Source organism: Hibiscus syriacus, unplaced genomic scaffold (genome assembly GCF_006381635.1).
Source record: "Hibiscus syriacus cultivar Baekdansim isolate YM2019G1 unplaced genomic scaffold, ASM638163v2 tig00116975_pilon, whole genome shotgun sequence".
Taxonomy (NCBI): domain Eukaryota; kingdom Viridiplantae; phylum Streptophyta; class Magnoliopsida; order Malvales; family Malvaceae; genus Hibiscus; species Hibiscus syriacus.
Window position 1 is genome coordinate 468,806 of NW_024063499.1, and position 18,730 is coordinate 487,535.

Sequence of the window (18,730 nt, forward strand, 5' to 3'; positions counted from 1 at the left end):
GGGGTGTTACACATACATACATACATACATACATACATACATACATACATACATACATACATACATACATACATACATACATACATACATACATACATACATACATACATACATATACACATACATACATACATACATACATACATACATACATACATACATACATACATACATACATACATACATACATACATACATACATACATACATACATACATACATACATACATACATACATACATACATACATACATACATACATACATACATACATACATACATACATACATACATACATACATACATACATACATACATACATACATACATACATACATACATACATACATACATACATACATACATACATACATACATACATACATACATACATACATACATACATACATACATACATACATACATACATACATACATACATACATACATACATACATACATACATACATACATACATACATACATACATACATACATACATACATACATACATACATACATACATACATACATACATACATACATACATACATACATACATACATACATACATACATACATACATACATACATACATACATACATACATACATACATACATACATACATACATACATACATACATACATACATACATACATACATACATACATACATACATACATACATACATACATACATACATACATACATACATACATACATACATACATACATACATACATACATACATACATACATACATACATACATACATACATACATACATACATACATACATACATACATACATACATACATACATACATACATACATACATACATACATACATACATACATACATACATACATACATACATACATACATACATACATACATACATACATACATACATACATACATACATACATACATACATACATACATACATACATACATACATACATACATACATACATACATACATACATACATACATACTACATACATACATACATACATACATACATACATACATACATACATACATACATACATACATACATACATACATACATACATACATACATACATACATACATACATACATACATACATACATACATACATACATACATACATACATACATACATACATACATACATACATACATACATACATACATACATACATACATACATACATACATACATACATACATACATACATACATACATACATACATACATACATACATACATACATACATACATACATACATACATACATACATACATACATACATACATACATACATACATACATACATACATACATACATACATACATACATACATACATACATACATACATACATACATACATACATACATACATACATACATACATACATACATACATACATACATACATACATACATACATACATACATACATACATACATACATACATACATACATACATACATACATACATACATACATACATACATACATACATACATACATACATACATACATACATACATACATACATACATACATACATACATACATACATACATACATACATACATACATACATACATACATACACATACATACATACATACATACATACATACATACATACATACATACATACATACATACATACATACATACATACATACATACATACATACATACATACATACATACATACATACATACATACATACATACATACTACATACATACATACATACATACATACATACATACATACATACATACATACATACATACATACATACATACATACATACATACATACATACATACATACATACATACATACATACATACATACATACATACATACATACATACATACATACATACATACATACATACATACATACATACATACATACATACATACATACATACATACATACATACATACATACATACATACATACATACATACATACATACATACATACATACATACATACATACATACACATACATACATACATACATACATACATACATACATACATACATACATACATACATACATACATACATACATACATACATACATACATACATACATACATACATACATACATACATACATACATACATACATACATACATACATACATACATACATACATACATACATACATACATACATACATACATACATACATACATACATACATACATACATACATACATACATACATACATACATACATACATACATACATACATACATACATACATACATACATACATACATACATACATACATACATACATACATACATACATACATACATACATACATACATACATACATACATACATACATACATACATACATACATACATACATACATACATACATACATACATACATACATACATACATACATACATACACATACATACATACATACATACATACATACATACATACATACATACATACATACATACATACATACATACATACATACATACATACATACATACATACATACATACATACATACATACATACATACATACATGTGTAAGAGGGTAATGCCAATGAACTTGCTTTAACTAGAATAAAAATGAAAATTATTCAAATTAAAAATAATTGTTTGAACTAGAATAGTTAACAATATTAATAGTTCCGAGTAATTGATAGAAATGAAAAAGTAGATGATTAAATTTCACTAGAATAACAAGAAAAGGACCAAATTAAGTTAAACTAAAGTATAGTGACTAAATCTTAAGATTTTAAAATAACAAAAGGACGACAGTTCTGAATATGACCTGAAATTAAATGTCAAGCTTTTCTGTTAAGGTGTTATATTCTCGATGTTTCATTTACGGATATGCCCCGTGATTTTGGTCGGGCGAGCTGAAAGGAACTAAAAGCTCATTTTCTGCGTCCAAAGTTGAATTAAGACTCGAGACTTGGAGGATTAATTTTAAGCCGTTGATTTCTTGAGCACCAATGTGAGATGATAAAAACGTGCATAAGTAAAGCAACAATTCAACCACTGAAATCGTAACTAGAACACAAGAAATTTACATCAATGTTAATACCAATTATTCAATAGCATTCTATGCCTACTGATTTAAATACTAATTCAGTAACCTGAAAGAACAGGAGCTAATACCATTATTTTATTGGCCGGCAGATCGGGTTTTCTTTAATCTACCGCGTGTGAGTCGAATGCTTTCTTCCATGAGAGTCTCTTTTGGGGGAGGGTCCGTGCATTCATTCTCCGGAGATGGTGGCAGCAATTCAGTTTGCGTTGCTTCTGCTTCAGTTTCCGCAGGCTGGCTGGTTGTTTCGGATACAGTATCTGCTTTCTGGTTATTTAAGGATGCTGAACGTGTAGGTGGTTTAGCCAACTGTGAAGGAACTTTTGAAGGTCCCACATCTTTCTTGGTCAACTGAGGCATCCCCATCTGGTTAAGCTGATTGGATATTGTTATGAAGAAGATAACAGGCTCCTGGTGTATGAATATATGCCAAGAGGAAGCTTAGAAAATCAACTCTTTAGGAGTATGTTGTTTTAGTTCAGAAAGTATGTATGTATATATATATATGTATGGGAATATGTTTTCAAACAATTCAATACCAAATTTTACAGAGTATTCGGCTACATTACCATGGTCGACTCGGATGAAAATTGCATTAGGAGCAGCAAAAGGTCTGGCCTTCCTACACGAAGCAGATAAACTAGTGATATTTAGGGACTTTAAATCTTCAAACATCTTATTAGACTATGTGAGTCCTTTTTCCTCAAGTGTTTGATGGAATTCTGAGAGAAGATAGTTCTCAAAGGCTGATCTGGGTGCATGTGATTCTCATTTCAGGATTACAATTGTAAACTATCCGATTTCGGGTTAGCGAAGGACGGTCCAGGATGCGGAGAGACGCATGTAACGACACGAGTAATGGGCACACAAGGATATGCAGCTCCGGAGTACATCATGACTGGTATGATGTGTGCAATTCACTCAATTAAACTTGCAGCCTAGTATGTACATCAAACATCAATATATTTGTTTTTCTTATGTTAATTTCAGGTCATTTGACAACAATGAGTGATGTATACAGCTTCGGAGTGGTTCTATTGGAGTTATTGATGGGGAAACGATCGGTGGACAATAGCCGTCCCGGTCGAGAACAGAGCCTTGTGGAATGGGCAAGGCCATTGTTAAGGGACTCTATGAAGGTTGACAGGCTAATAGATGCAAGACTCGAGGGACAATTTTCCAACAAGGGCGCCCCAAAGGTGGCCGCATTGGCTTACAAATGCTTGAGCCACCAGCCGAAGCCGAGGCCGGGCATGGGCGATGTGGTCAAAATACTGGACTCTGTTCAAGGGTTTGTGGATGAATTTGTTGGAACATTTGTTTATGTAGTGCCGAATGAAACCGATGATAGCAACGAGTTCTTTACGATGAAGGATCGTGGCGTGGAAAAACATGATCGACATCGTTGTGGTTGGCGGAATCGGATCAAATTGCCTCGTTCTTTGGTGACTAATGCAGAATCACCATGTAACATGAGCATGTGAGAAATTTATTTTTATATGATCGAAATTTTATGGTATATAAATTATATATATGAGATATTTACGTCATACACAGAAGATTCAAACATATTTGTCGAAAGGTTGAAAATTCACAACTTACCTTTTATATTGGTTACCTAAATTATTGAAATTTATGTATGAATTTCTGAAAAATCAAAAAGTAATCTTATCATTGCATTAGATTATAACTTTATAATTTTTAAAGGAATTAAATTGAAGTTTTTTTTATCATTATAGAACCAAAATACAAATTCACCATTACATTAAATAAAAACTTAATAATTTTACAGGGACTTCGATTATGATTTTTCCATTAAGAAGCATCAAAGCCGTCGTCACACAGTCCCCTTAATTTCACCACTGTAGTAGAGTTAGTTTTGATTTCTCTTAAGCCATTGTCTTTGTTAAAGTCATTCGAAAATGAGTATGAAATTGAATTGTTTCAATGTGATTCTTAAATTCTAAAAGATTTTGAATAATTTAAAAAGAATAAGATACTTAAAATAATATAATTTAAATAATATTTTTTTAATTTTAAATAATCTCTTCAAAAACATTATTTAAAATACAGATTTAAAATGAAGGGACTATTTCCAAAATTTATAAATATAAAAAAATAGAATTTACTATATATGCTGCAAAAAGCATCATAATACACTAACAAAATTAGGATGGATAATTAGTCTGAATTTTTTGGATTTTGATTCGATTTAATCTTACAAAATTATATATATATTTTTTGAAAAATTAAGTTTGAATCAAGATCAATTGAATTTTTTGAAGAATAAGATCAAATCAGATTCAAAATAATTATTATAATCTATTTTTAATTAAATTTTTATTTTATAAAATAAAATATTTATATCGAACTCATAAAATGCTCAAATTAAATTGATATAAACTAAAAACTACGACCCATGACCTTCAAGACGAATGTATATTTTGCAACAGCTCAAAGCCAATGCGTTGACTTCCTTCAAACAACGAAAAGCCAGGAAACTAGAAAGAGTAGGTTTACCATACATGTCCAATAAACATTGGGCTGTGTTTTACACTTTCCCTCTAATGCTCGTGAACCAAACAGCTGACAGCATACGCTCCAAATCATCTAATACTAAGAAATAGTTTCCAAATCATCTAATACGCTCCAAATAATGAATGGTTAGAAAATTCCCTGAACAGTATTTTTCTAGAATCCATGTCCTTGCTGGAGTCCCATTCAACAGCCCAATTTTCTCCGGTTTTCTGATCACACTATTAGTCCTTTAGGGATTCACATATTTTGTGTGTTTTTTAACTAATCAGTCCCATTCAGTGAAAGTTTAGTCTTTTTCTCTTGTTAGATATCTCCATAACCTAGATGCATTCTCCAAAGGAGGAGCAGAGTAACCCTCTGAAAAGAAGTTTCAGTGAGATGAACTCAGCAGACCCATCACCTGATATGATTGTTGTAGATGGAAATAATGCTGCTATGGAAGACCATTCTTCATCTTCAAAACCAGAGGAATTAAACCCCAGAGGGTTTGCCTCCCCGCCCCCCCTTTGTGTTAGGTTATTTTTAGTGTCATTCTGATTTTTTGTCTTTAATTTCTTGTTCTGTAGGTATCAATTGCAGGTGTATGAGGTTGCAAAGAGAAGAAACATAATAGCAGTGTTGGATACAGGTGTAGGGAAGACAATGATAGCTGTGATGCTCATCAAAGATTTTGGTGAAGCTTTTAAGTCTGGTGACAGTAAAAAGTTGATTGTTTTCTTGGCCCCCACTGTCCATCTAGTTAACCAGGTATGCATTTTGATCGTGGAAAGTATGAAATTTCCCCCCGTTGATGTGATAAACTTGAACATTGGTTGTGTGTGTGTGTGTTTGCAGCAATTTGAATACATAAAAGATCATACAAGTTTGGAAGTTAAGCAGTATTATGGAGCCATGGGGGTTGATGAATGGACCTCGGATTGTTGGGAGAAAGAAGTAAAGGGTCATGATGTAAGTTTTCTAATTAATTAGCTATAATGAGGCTATTTTTTATGCTTATTTATGCTCTGGTATACTCGCGTTGAGGATCCTCTGTCTCTTTTAGAATTAAGGCGTAACTGATACAAATATCTATCTTATAGGTTCTGGTGATGACACCACAAATTCTATTGGATACCTTAAGGAAGGCATTCTTGAGTCTAGAGATGGTGTCCTTATTGATAATAGATGAGTGCCACCGTGCTACTGGCAACCATCCATATGCGAGAATAATGAAGGTCAGTAATCCACAAATCTTTTTGCAAGAATTTATTAACTTTTTTTTCTTCTTTTTGTTGTTATTTTTCCTGATTAAAAATGAAATTTTATTGTGTTCCTTATTCTGGTGTAGGAATTTTATCACAAATCCAAGAACAAGCCGAAGATTTTTGGAATGACAGCATCACCTGTAGTTAGCAAGGGTAAGGTATTACCGATTACTATTCATAAGGTTTATCCTTTATTTAAATCCTGTGTTGCTTGAGTTTTGTTCCTATTACCTAAATATAAAGTAAAGTTGCTTGAACCATTTGGGATCTATTTCTAAAGAGAATCAACTTGAAGCTAGTAGCCTTGTGCTTCTCGGTTTATTGGTGTAGGAGCTTTTAAAGGTATTTTGATTCAACTTTGTGCAGGTGTCTCCTCCAGCGATGATTGTGAGGGTCAAATGTCAGAACTTGAAAGTGTTTTGGATTGCTTGGTATTTATTTTATTTTATTTAGTTGTTCTGGTTACCTGTGATTGACTTGCTGGAAAACCCTATGTTGATACGAACAATATCTTGGATGTGAGCTATTGCAGATATATACCATTGAAGACAGGACAGAGATGGAAACATATGTTCCGACTGCTAAGGAAAGTTGTAGGTTTTATGATCCAGCGAAATTTTCTAGTTCAGATTTGAAAGCAATGGTAGAAGCCTCTCGGTTAAAGGTATCCATGGACATGTATAACGTGATTCACATGCATATGCCAATTGTTGTCTACACTTTTCATGTTGGATGTTGAAGTCATTTTAATTTTTCCTGGACAGACCGACGTATCATTGATGAAGTTGCAAGACTCACTGCAAGTTTCTTATAAAGACTTGGATGATAAGCTTAAAGCACTACAAAAGCGATTATCAAATGAAAATGCTAAGATTCTGCATTGTCTTGACAATCTTGGTCTCGTATGTGCTTATGAGGTATGATTTGCGCTGTCATAGATTTCAACTAGAGAGAATAAAAGAATGATCTTTAAGAGGAAAAATGTGTTGTCTTGCTTTTGCATGCTGTATAAAATTCAAGCGGCTCTTCTAACACATACGTCTTTTAATTACTATTTATTTACTAAGATAAATAATCTCCTTTTTTGTTTGATTCAACTTTAATAGATCCATTAATCTAAAAATCAATTAACAAAGTAATGTTTTGTTGCAACCGAGTGTTTGGGATTGATAGAACAGCTTATCAAAGGGAGATTGAAACATTACTACTCATTAAAGATCGGTCTTATTGCATGATTAGAAAACCTATTTTAGAAGGGAAATATATCAACTAAAAAGACAATCAAGAAACCTAAGGAAAGAAACAAAAGCATGATCTAAGCCTTAATTAAAGAAATCAAATTAATGGTCTTTCGTAACATAGACGGTAACATGTTTGACAGCAGCTCTCTACTTGTCTTTCTTAAATATCCACCTACATGTCTTCATCTTGTGTATAACAATTTATACAATCTCCATTGTTTAATGACTGATAAGGTTTGCTTGGGCTTTATATAGTTTATTTTCCTGCTATGTCTTTCCATTTGTGATGATGTGCTTTATGTTACTTCTTTCCTAGGCTGTTAACGTCTGTCTAGAGAACATCATTGACACCAAAGAGGAATGTGAAGCATATAGAGAAAGTGTGTTGCAGTGGCAAAATTTCCTTGAGGAAGTCCGATGCTTAATTGGGGAGTCCCTTCCCCTCGGTATGATGTGATGTACCTTTTGCCGTTGTTTTATCTGGTTTACACCATCTTTTCTTTTCTAGAAGTTTAAGTTAATGTGTCTTTGATACATTTTTCTCTCACTAATTGTTCACTTCTCATTGTTTCAGGCGATAAAGGTTTTCTGAATTCCGGATTTGACTATTTAAAGGCAGTAGATCTTGGCTATATTTCTCCAAAACTGCATGAACTACTTCAACTTTTCCAATCATTCGGGTAATAAGAAACTTAAGTGGCTAGCCTTTGGAATATGATAACAGTGTTTGCTTACTTTTATTTCTATGGTGGCAGAGAAACTAGACAAGTATCGTGCCTGATTTTTGTTGAAAGAATTATTACTGCTAAAGTAATTGAAAGATTTGTGAAGAAAGTGAGCTATTTATCACATTTCATGGTATCATATATGACTGGAAGTAATACATCAGTTGATTCCCTGGCACCAAAAGTACAAAGGAAACCTTGGAGTCATTTCGATCTGGGAAGGTATCTCATTATCTATATAATAGCTTATAAGCACAGATATTTAGATATTTTATGGTTAGTGATTAAAAGCTTCACACAGGTGAACCTATTATTTACTACTGATGTGGTTGAGGAAGGAATTCATGTACCAAACTGCTGGTATGTGATACGTTTCGACCTGCCAAAGACAGTCCGGAGTTATATACAATCTCGAGGAAGAGCTAGGAAGAACAATTCTGAATTCATCATGATGCTTGAGAGGTAGAATTATGTTATTGTTAAGCATACATGTGTTGCTTGCCTGTAATACTTTTGACTGTCAGAAGATTTGTCGCCATGGGCGTCTCTATTTTATGATATAATGGCTTTAACTGTTGTATTGACAGGGGAAATTTGAAACAAAGAAATCAAATATATGATTTAATCAGGAGTGAGTACTCAATGACAAATACAGCAATTAAAAGAGATCCTGATTCTCATCTATGCATTCTAAAAAATTGTTCCTTTGAAGAACCCAATACTTTTGTTGTGGATGCTACGGGAGCTTCAGTTACTGCAGATTCTGCTGTTAGCCTCATCCATAGATATTGTGGAAAGCTCCCTGGTGACAAGTATGCTGCTTGTTATTTTATTGTTGTTTCATTTTCATTTTCACTATGTTTGGGAGTTTTTTGAAGACATTAATGCATGTACTGTCCTCTGTTTAATGTAGATATTACACGCCAAAGCCAAGTTTCGAGTTCACATCTTCTGAAGGATTATATGAGTGTAAATTAACATTACCTGTTAATGCAGCCTTTCACACAATAGCTGGTCCACTGTCTAGGAATTCTCATTTAGCAAAGCAGCTTGTATGCTTAGAAGCATGTAAGCAGCTTCATCAAGTGGGTGCCTTGAATGATCATCTTATTCCATCCATCGAAGGGCCTTCAGAAAATGCTATTGTTTCTAAAGGAAAGGATTCTGATTCTGGTGCAGGTGCAGGTATAACATACACTTTTGAAGTATGAAATTTGTGTTTAATGATTGATTTTGCAACTTCGGTATGAGTGTGTAAGAAGATTTGCATTCAAAAAGATAAGTTGGCTTCATAATCCTGTTTTTCCTTCTCTTTTTTTTTGTGGTACCAAGGAACTACAAAACGTAAGGAGCTTCATGGAACAACTTGCATTCAGGCTTTATGCGGAAGCTGGGGAGAAAAATCCGATGATGCTGTTTTCTTTGGCTATAAATTTGACTTCAAATGCAATATCGTTACTGTGATTTATTCCCAATTTGTTCTTCTAATTGAATCAAAGCTTGCAGCTGATGTGGGGAATACTGAAATGGATCTTTACTTGATTGGAAAGACGGCTAAGGCTAGTGTTTCTTCCTGTGGGCAAGTGCATTTGAATGCAGAACAGGTATTAATAAATCAAATGTTGCAGAATTGTTTTTCCCCCTACATAAAGTACTTATTTAAATCTCATGTTCACACTGTTTTGTTTTCATTTTCTTCATTCTAGATGATGGAAGCAAAGCGCTTTCAGGAATTTTCTTCAATGGCTTGTTTGGAAAGTTATTTGTTGGATCTAAATCATCTGGAACACCTAGAGAATTTCTTCTTCGTGATAAAACAAGCTCTTTGTGGAGTCCATCCCATATGTATTTGCTTTTACCCCTTGAGGATTGTTCAGCTAATGAATTGAGAATAAACTGGCCTGCGATAATATCTTGTACATTTGCTGCAGACTTTTTAAATAAAAATTCTTTGTTAGGCACAGAGCAATATGATGGTGATAGAAGCAATCCATCATTTAACCATACTGGTTCACCTGTGGCAGACTATGAGGAAACCAATATGATTCACTTTGCTAACAGTTCAGTTGATGTTAACGGTCTTAGAAATAAGGTAGTACTGGCTATTCACACTGGAAGAATCTACTGCGTCATTGAGGCTGTGAGTGATATAACCGCCGGCAGTTCGTTTGATGAAACTGTTGATAAGGTCTCATCAGGGTTTGCTTCCTTCTCTGAATACTTCTGCAAAAAGTAAGTGATAGTTGGTTCCCAATATTCTTTTTTATATCTGCATCCCAAAGTGGTTCTGATTATAATGCTGGTTTTGACCAGGTATGGGATTGTGCTGAAACATCCACGACAGCCTTTGTTGCTGTTAAAGCAGAGCCATAACCCGCACAATTTGCTTGTGAATTTTAATGATGAAGGTTTGTAAATACTTTAGCTATACTACAATTAGAGACTATGCAGATGAAATGCTCATGTAGTTTTGCAGTCATCTTACTGGGTTCATTATTCCCAAGGCATTTCAAGCTACTTGAATAGGGTCTTAAACCTGAAATAGCACTAACATCGTACCTTATGCCCATATGATTTCTAATATTTTCCCATTACCGAGCAGGTGTTTCGGCTAAAGCATCACAAGCTGGCGTGGTTAACGAAAAGCCACGCTTCCATGTCCACATGCCCCTGAGCTTTTGCTTGCCCTTGATGTCCCAGTAAGTGTTCTAAAAGCACTTTACTTACTGCCATCAGTAATGCACCGGCTGGAGTCGTTAATGTTGGCTAACCAACTTAGAGAAGAGATCAATTTTCATTCTAGCAACGTCGATATTCCAAGCTCAATGGTTTGTTCTCTAAATCTCCACTTTAACTCTGGTTGTCTCGAAACGATTCATTCCTTTAACACTAATTAGATATATTTATTAAACTGAACAGATCCTGGAAGCATTGACAACACTTAGATGTTGTGAAAGTTTTTCCATGGAAAGATTGGAATTACTTGGGGATTCAGTTCTGAAGTACACTGTTAGCTGCACAGTTTTTCTTAAATATCCCAGCAAACATGAGGGACAATTATCTTCGAGGCGTTCATTGGCAGTATGTAATTCAACCCTGCATAAGTTGGGAACTGACCACAAAATACAGGTGTTATTTCCTTATATTTGCTAGAATCATTGGCACCAAAATATCTGTCAACTCTATCCGTTTATTAGTCTGGTGTTATTGCCTGTAATTCAACCCGTTGTGCTCAACTTTATATTGTTTATGCCCTTTCTGGAAAATTTACTAGTGTTACAAGCTGTTGATTGTTACATTGCTTTTATTTCTTACGTAACAGGGATACATTAGGGACGGTGCTTTTGATCCCCGTCGCTGGGTTGCTCCCGGACAACAATCTCTTCGCCCGGTTCCTTGCAAGTGTGGAGTGGAATCTCTAGAAGTTCCTTTGGATAAAACTTTTCAGACCGAAGACCCCAAAATTAAGGTTGGAAAATCATGTGATAGAGGCCACCGATGGATGTGTTCAAAAACCGTATCAGATTGTGTTGAAGCTCTCATAGGAGCATACTTCGTAAGTGGTGGACTTGTTGCTGCCCTTCATGTGATGAAGTGGCTCGGGGTTGATGCTGAACTTGATCCCTCTATGGTTTCTGAAGTCATTAATCAAGCATCCCTGCGAAATTATCTACCCAGTAATGAAATCCACGATATAGAGTCAAAAGTTGGCTACAACTTTTCTGTTAAGTTCCTCTTACAGGAGGCCTTGACACATGAATCTGCGCATGAGTTCTACTGTTACCAGGTAGTTAAAGTAGTTCTCTATACGTGTACGAGTTCATTTTTTTTCCTTTTTCTTGGAAAATTGTAAACATTGGTTTAGACCTTATGTGATCTCACCCTTTTACGAATTGAATTTTTTTCTAGAGGCTCGAATTTCTTGGTGATTCTGTGTTGGACTTGCTGATCACCCAATATCTCTACCACAATCACACTGATATAGATCCAGGAGAGTTGACCGACCTGCGGTCCGCTACAGTTAATAATGAAAGTTTTGCTCAAGTTGCCGTGCGCCACAACCTTTATAAACATCTTCAACATAGTTCAGCTCTACTAACAGACCAAATAAGTGAATATGTACAATCCTTCACTGATTCTCAAAACACCACCAGATCAGATCCTGGGATAAAAGGTCCCAAGGTACAGTCAATTATTTGTTTATCATCAATTTTTTTTGTTGGTGCAGAATTAGAGATGTATTGTACGGCTCTATTATTTTCCATTACTGTTTTTTATACACTTTCCATGTATACCATATGGCTTGTTTAATCGAGGCAATTATTGATGATGCCACTTTCTTTGTTACAGGCTCTTGGAGACCTAGTTGAAAGTATTGTTGGGGCAATTCTGATTGATACGAACCTGAATCTTGACGAAGTCTGGAGAATTGTTGAACCACTGTTGTCTCCAATTGTGACCCCAGATAAGCTTGAACTGCCTCCGCTTCGGGAACTGAATGAATTATGTGACTCTCTTGGATATTTTATCAAGGAAAAATGTGCAAATATGGGGGAAGTGGTGCATGCCGAGCTTCTATTGCAGCTAGATCATGACCTGTTGGTCGGAGAGGGGTTTGATAGAAGTAGAAAAGTAGCGAAAGGAAAAGCAGCTTCGAATTTGTTGAAGCAACTTGAGGTACACACATATTAAAGCCGTTAACTTCACAATGATTCTTCACTCCTCAGTCACCAGTCCCCACTTTCCTATGAACAATCACAAGTTTCCTTCTTTTTGTAATATATATTTTTTATGTCATGCTTTACAATTGGTGATCATATGCATCTATAGTCTGCATTTCTGTAGGGGGATCTTTCGATATGTTTAATTCCCTTTTAGGTTTCAGTCAAATTCATCGATGCATGTTGAGTGAACTGATTGTTGGCATTCACATTGTCAATGTTCCTGTTATTCGATGTCAACAGAACAGAGGAATCTCCCGTAAGAGAAAGAAACATGACTGTGCGGATTCAAATCAAACCGTTGATGATGAATCGTTAGAACCAACAATCCATAAGAGGCAAAAGAGACCCGAAACTCAGTTGCTTGATGATTCGAAGGTAGCATGCGGTGCTACCCCTGCCACCCCAGGTATGCAACATTCAGTTATAAAAAAAAGTCGAACTCAAATATTAGCAAATGAGCATACGTATCTTTACATAATGGCATTGTCTTAAGAAATCAAACTGATATATTAGTATAGGGTGCATGGTCAATAAATCAGATAGGCTTTAAACGTAAAATTGGTGTTATTGGATTACTACGTTTGTTTGTAAGATATGAGATTTCTACGTTTTCGGTGTGCTCTCGTAAAAAGCAAAGAAGGATTCACCATCTCTTATTGGTTCCATTAAGTTATGAATTAGGTTGTCTTTTAGTTTATGTTTTTGTGCTTTATGCGAACATGTCCGTGACATTTTCTTCTCTGTTTTTTTAGTTATGGTAACGATAAAGACAAAGAAAGGAGGACCAAGGAGTACGCTTTTCGAGCTGTGTAAGAAACTGCTATGGCCTATGCCTACAATCCAACCAACAGAACACAAATCAAGGTATCTTTCTTATGAATATTCATATACAAATCAATGTAGCTACTTCTCCAGTGTTTCTAGCCTCATTTACCCTTTCCTTATGCAGCACTCCAATGGAAATCGGCGAAGGTACCGAGAGAAGAAAAGGGTTTATCAGCTTTGTGTCGAAAATCACCTTGAATGTCCCGGGATATGACATTATGGAATGCTCTGGTGACACAAAAGCTGACAAGAAAAGTTCTATGGATTCTGCGGCACTATTTATGCTTTACGAGCTTGAACAGCGTGGGAAGATTGTTATCGAGGAAACCTTGGAATTCTAATTCAAGATGGTCGAGAATGCCATGGAAGGTGATGTTTGCTATCTATCTTTTCTGCCCCGATACTGAGTCGCAACAAAATATCAATCTACTTGTGTAAATTGCCCATAGTCCAACATGCCATGCTAATGAATACTTCATCTCTTCCATTAGAACTCCCAAAGAAATCAATTCTTTTGAAAATCAGGCCTTCGCAGTCTGCCGTAGCTTTCGGTTGGCATAAACAATTGTAGACGCCGTAATGCAAAAATGTTGAGCCATCGACGCTGAATATATGTTCAAATTGGCCAATCGGAAATAGAGGTTTTTTTACATCAACTTTTTTTACATCGGTCAATTATTGAGTCGACTTACGATGAATTTTCAATTTTATAACATAAAAAACTTCAACTAAAATCTAACCTCAACCAAATTCAATTCATTAATCAAACCAACCAACCGCCCTACTACTTGAAATTCTTTGCTGAAGTTGATAATGGAAACAGAACTGAAATATGAGGTTGATCGATTAAATCGGTAATGGAAGTCCTTTAATTCATCAAATCGAAAACAGAAGGGTACACTAACCCAAAATAAACTCAAGTATACAATCCAAAGGGGATAGGGCATCAAACATTCCAACGGAATACATACAGGTGAACCAAAGTGATGCCATAGATCTAATTATATGGAGTCTCGAAATGAATCGTTCAGAACTGAAATGACTAAATTACAAAGTGGCAATGTTACATGTCCATATGCTTAAAGTCCTCGGAAAAGAGCTCAAAATAATTGATAGTACTTCTCCCCATGATGTCAAGTTCCCAATGGTGTAGTATGCTATCAGTCATTCTTCTTGGAGGACACTATCTTCCTGGAAATACCAGATTTCAATTTGCACACCGTTGATAAAGCTTCTAGAATGAAAGAATCGATTTCTTGCTCCTTTTTGTCGAATACATAGAAAGCTATAAAGGCGAGGGGAAGTCCTGCAGTAATAAGTTTTTTATTGCGGTGAGAGAATTATAAAGAATAAGCTTATCGAAGGAAACAAGCCTATGACAATGCTTTGTACAGAACTGAAATTTCAGATTATTTTATGTAAGACAGGCAACATTTGCTGCCCTGGAGTATTAATAAAATACTTCTTCCATGTTCAATGATACAGATACATTACCCTTGATATATGTTTGCAGGTGCCTAAGCATCTTTTCCGGTGTGCTTATGTGAGTGTGAAAGAGAGAGGGAGAAGGGGTGAACCTATGACAAAAACAGTGAAAAGATACGGCTCCAAGGAAGCTTAGAAGCAGTAAAGAAAAAAACACCTGTTTTATTGCAGAGAAAAAGTTACACCAAAATGATTACAGCCACCATAATTTTTCACATTAAGAGTGTTTGTCATTTCACAGTGAACAACATATAAGAGAAAAGGTTGGTAGTTTAAGCATATGAGCTCATATAAATTAAGTCTAGTAATAGAGGCATAACAGGCCAATGACTGGCAGAGAAATGAAAGAGAAAAGGAAGGTTGGTAGTTTAAGCATATGAGCTCATGTTTAACAGAGTGAACCTATTGTGTATATACTTACTGATCTCCAACGCAAAGAACTGAGGACCCAGTTTAAGTTTAGTGATCAATCATTTACCATCTAAAAGACTATGAACATGCAACATAAGAGATGAAGTCCAGAGGTCGCATTGTCTTACACAATTTTTCATGAGGTGCAATCAATTTATAGTATTTAAGTTCAGAAAACGGAGAGGTTATTGGTACTAGACATCTAATATATTCGAAAGCACACAAATACCCTGAAGAGAAGTATCCAATCCTTCCCCTTGCAAAGAGATTTCAAAGCATTAACACCGCCATTCCAGGTCGAAACCATCAACATAACAATGTTCCTTGATTTCTCTTCTGATAAGTGGAAATTTGATGCTGGAATTTTCTCTACTGTATATCAGTTATTGTGCTCAGCATTAGAAAATCTTGCTTGTTTAGCCTTCCCAGTAATAATTAGGACCCAGAGTATATAAAATCAAGAAAAGTGCCTGATTCGGAGCATGCATTTTTTTTCGAGACCAAGATTACGTTAATCTTTTCTTTTTAAGCCAAGTGGTTTGGTACATACATTCTATTCGGCAAACTGCCATGGATGAACAATAAAAATAGTGACAACAAGAGAAGCTTTGAAACTGCAGTGATAATTGTAGCACCCGAAGCAATGAAGTTGTAGTAAATTGCAACCAATGCTAACAGAACTGCCAGTGTCTGCCTTTTATTCTTCCAAAGTAATGTGTCAGCAACTGCAATAAACCACAGAATGTAAAACATGCACATGCACTGAATAAATATATCAATTCCATTATAAGTTTATAACATGGATTATCAGTTAACAGTCAAATTATATCATCATAATCAGTGTAACAGTCTAACTACTACATCAGTTGAATAACATATCCACAGATGGATTACAAGATTCGCACAGCCCTTTCTACACTAGCCCAACCGCCTTTTAGCTTTCAACTCATTAAATTCATCTATTTCGTAGTCCAAGATTACAGGATAGCCTCATACTGAATCTTAAATTCTAACCCTTGTGCTTACACCATTAAGCATTGGCTGCCTGGATCCCAAAGCTAATAATGGTCACACACGTATTATTGTATTGAGTCGTTAAACATGAGACTGGTGTTAGCATAATTACAAAATATTGTTTTAGGGTAAACTACACAAATGATCTTATGACTATAGGGTAAAGTTACAAAATCGTCATCCGACTATTCATATGTTTCAAATTTGTTCTTTTTGTTAAAAATTGACGATCGTCTTAGTTGAATGTTAACCTACTGACTGTATATGATAAAATTTGATCCTAAAACCATTTGATTTGTATAGTTATTTGAGATTTTAGAATCATGTTTTATCACATCTTAAGCAACATGTTAATGTTCAGCTCAAATTATTGTCAATTTTTTAACGAAAAATGACAGTTTGGAACATATGAATAGTCGGATGATCATTTTATAAATTTTAATACTTAGGGACTAGACAAAGTAATACCCTATGGTCAAGTATCATTTTGTAACTTTTAATAGCTGAAAGATTCAACAAAGAAATGCCATGTAGTCGAGAAATCATTTGTGTACTTTACCCTTTTTTATAATTTTATTATCGGTAAACTATATCTAATTACTAATTATTAGTAAGATTATAAATAGATTATCTAATTATTAATAAGATTACCAATAGATCATTCAATTTTAAAAAGTTATAAATAAATCACTCAATTAATTAAAAATATAATCTAAAACTAAAATTTATTTAGAGTTTTGAACTTCTCGAAGATTGAGATGCATCCGATGATCTGAAGGATAAAAATATTATAATTAATGAGAGAAAGAATATATCTTGAGAATGATGTCATCTGATAGTAGACGACATAAATCGATGCTCAAGAAGTTTAAAGAAATTAGAATGATTCAATGAATTTTGAGAGATATTCTCAATAATTTAATCACATGAATTGAACGCAATTGAGGTGAATCTTATAGTAGAATTTAGGATTCATTATCCATTAAATACGGTCATTGATGACGATTAACACGATAACATATGACCTGATTGTTATAAAAATTAATTGAGTGATTTAATCATATAATTAATATTTAAAGGTCTATTTACTCAAGATGCTTCGGTTTTGTTAAAGCATCGTGCAAATATTGTCGAGGACGTGTGACTCAATCTTTACTTGGTCATTATTAAAAGTAGGCTACGTATTCTTTAAGTCTAATCATAGCCTACGTATACTTAATTTACTTGTACTCATGCTCTTTAATCTTTTAGGTCTGCCAAACACTAATCTACTCTTTAAGTTTGTTAAATAAAATTGGGTTAAATTTATTTAGTATATTTGAATTAGACAATAATTTTTAAAATATATATATTTTTTCTCTAAATTATCACTCAAAATTAAACATATTTTTTAAATTTAT

At 34.1% G+C, this 18,730-nt stretch overlaps 3 protein-coding genes across 3 annotated transcripts; 2 read left to right on the forward strand and 1 right to left on the reverse strand.

Annotated features, from left to right (window-relative positions):
• Positions 1–3,209: 3,209 nt before the first annotated feature.
• LOC120192393 (serine/threonine-protein kinase RIPK-like) lies at positions 3,210–4,638 on the forward strand. The gene is made up of 4 exons (XM_039195181.1): positions 3,210–3,586; positions 3,675–3,811; positions 3,901–4,024; positions 4,114–4,638. The coding sequence occupies exons 1-4, from the start codon at positions 3,550–3,552 to the stop codon at positions 4,605–4,607; spliced, it is 792 nt and encodes a 263-aa protein (XP_039051112.1). The 5' UTR covers positions 3,210–3,549; the 3' UTR covers positions 4,608–4,638.
• A 1,192-nt stretch (positions 4,639–5,830) lies between these two features.
• On the forward strand, positions 5,831–15,049 carry LOC120192390 (endoribonuclease Dicer homolog 3-like). The gene is given in 28 exon segments (XM_039195179.1): positions 5,831–6,146; positions 6,228–6,408; positions 6,496–6,609; positions 6,741–6,875; positions 6,989–7,058; positions 7,272–7,336; positions 7,438–7,569; positions 7,670–7,822; positions 8,463–8,592; positions 8,721–8,826; positions 8,902–9,056; positions 9,059–9,093; positions 9,173–9,333; positions 9,459–9,683; positions 9,785–10,056; positions 10,204–10,475; positions 10,578–10,602; positions 10,605–11,103; positions 11,185–11,279; positions 11,474–11,536; positions 11,539–11,699; positions 11,791–12,000; positions 12,194–12,658; positions 12,781–13,053; positions 13,222–13,548; positions 13,836–14,001; positions 14,348–14,459; positions 14,545–15,049. Coding segments are annotated over 28 exon segments (4,980 nt in total). The 5' UTR covers positions 5,831–5,985; the 3' UTR covers positions 14,762–15,049.
• Positions 15,050–15,433: 384 nt separating this feature from the next.
• On the reverse strand, positions 15,434–17,075 carry LOC120192518 (3beta-hydroxysteroid-dehydrogenase/decarboxylase-like). Its single transcript, XM_039195289.1, has 4 exons — positions 16,862–17,075; positions 16,546–16,697; positions 15,998–16,062; positions 15,434–15,726 (listed from the first exon to the last, which is right to left on the reverse strand). The coding sequence occupies exons 1-4, from the start codon at positions 17,073–17,075 to the stop codon at positions 15,585–15,587; spliced, it is 573 nt and encodes a 190-aa protein (XP_039051220.1). The 3' UTR covers positions 15,434–15,584.
• Between the last annotated feature and the right edge of the window lie 1,655 nt (positions 17,076–18,730).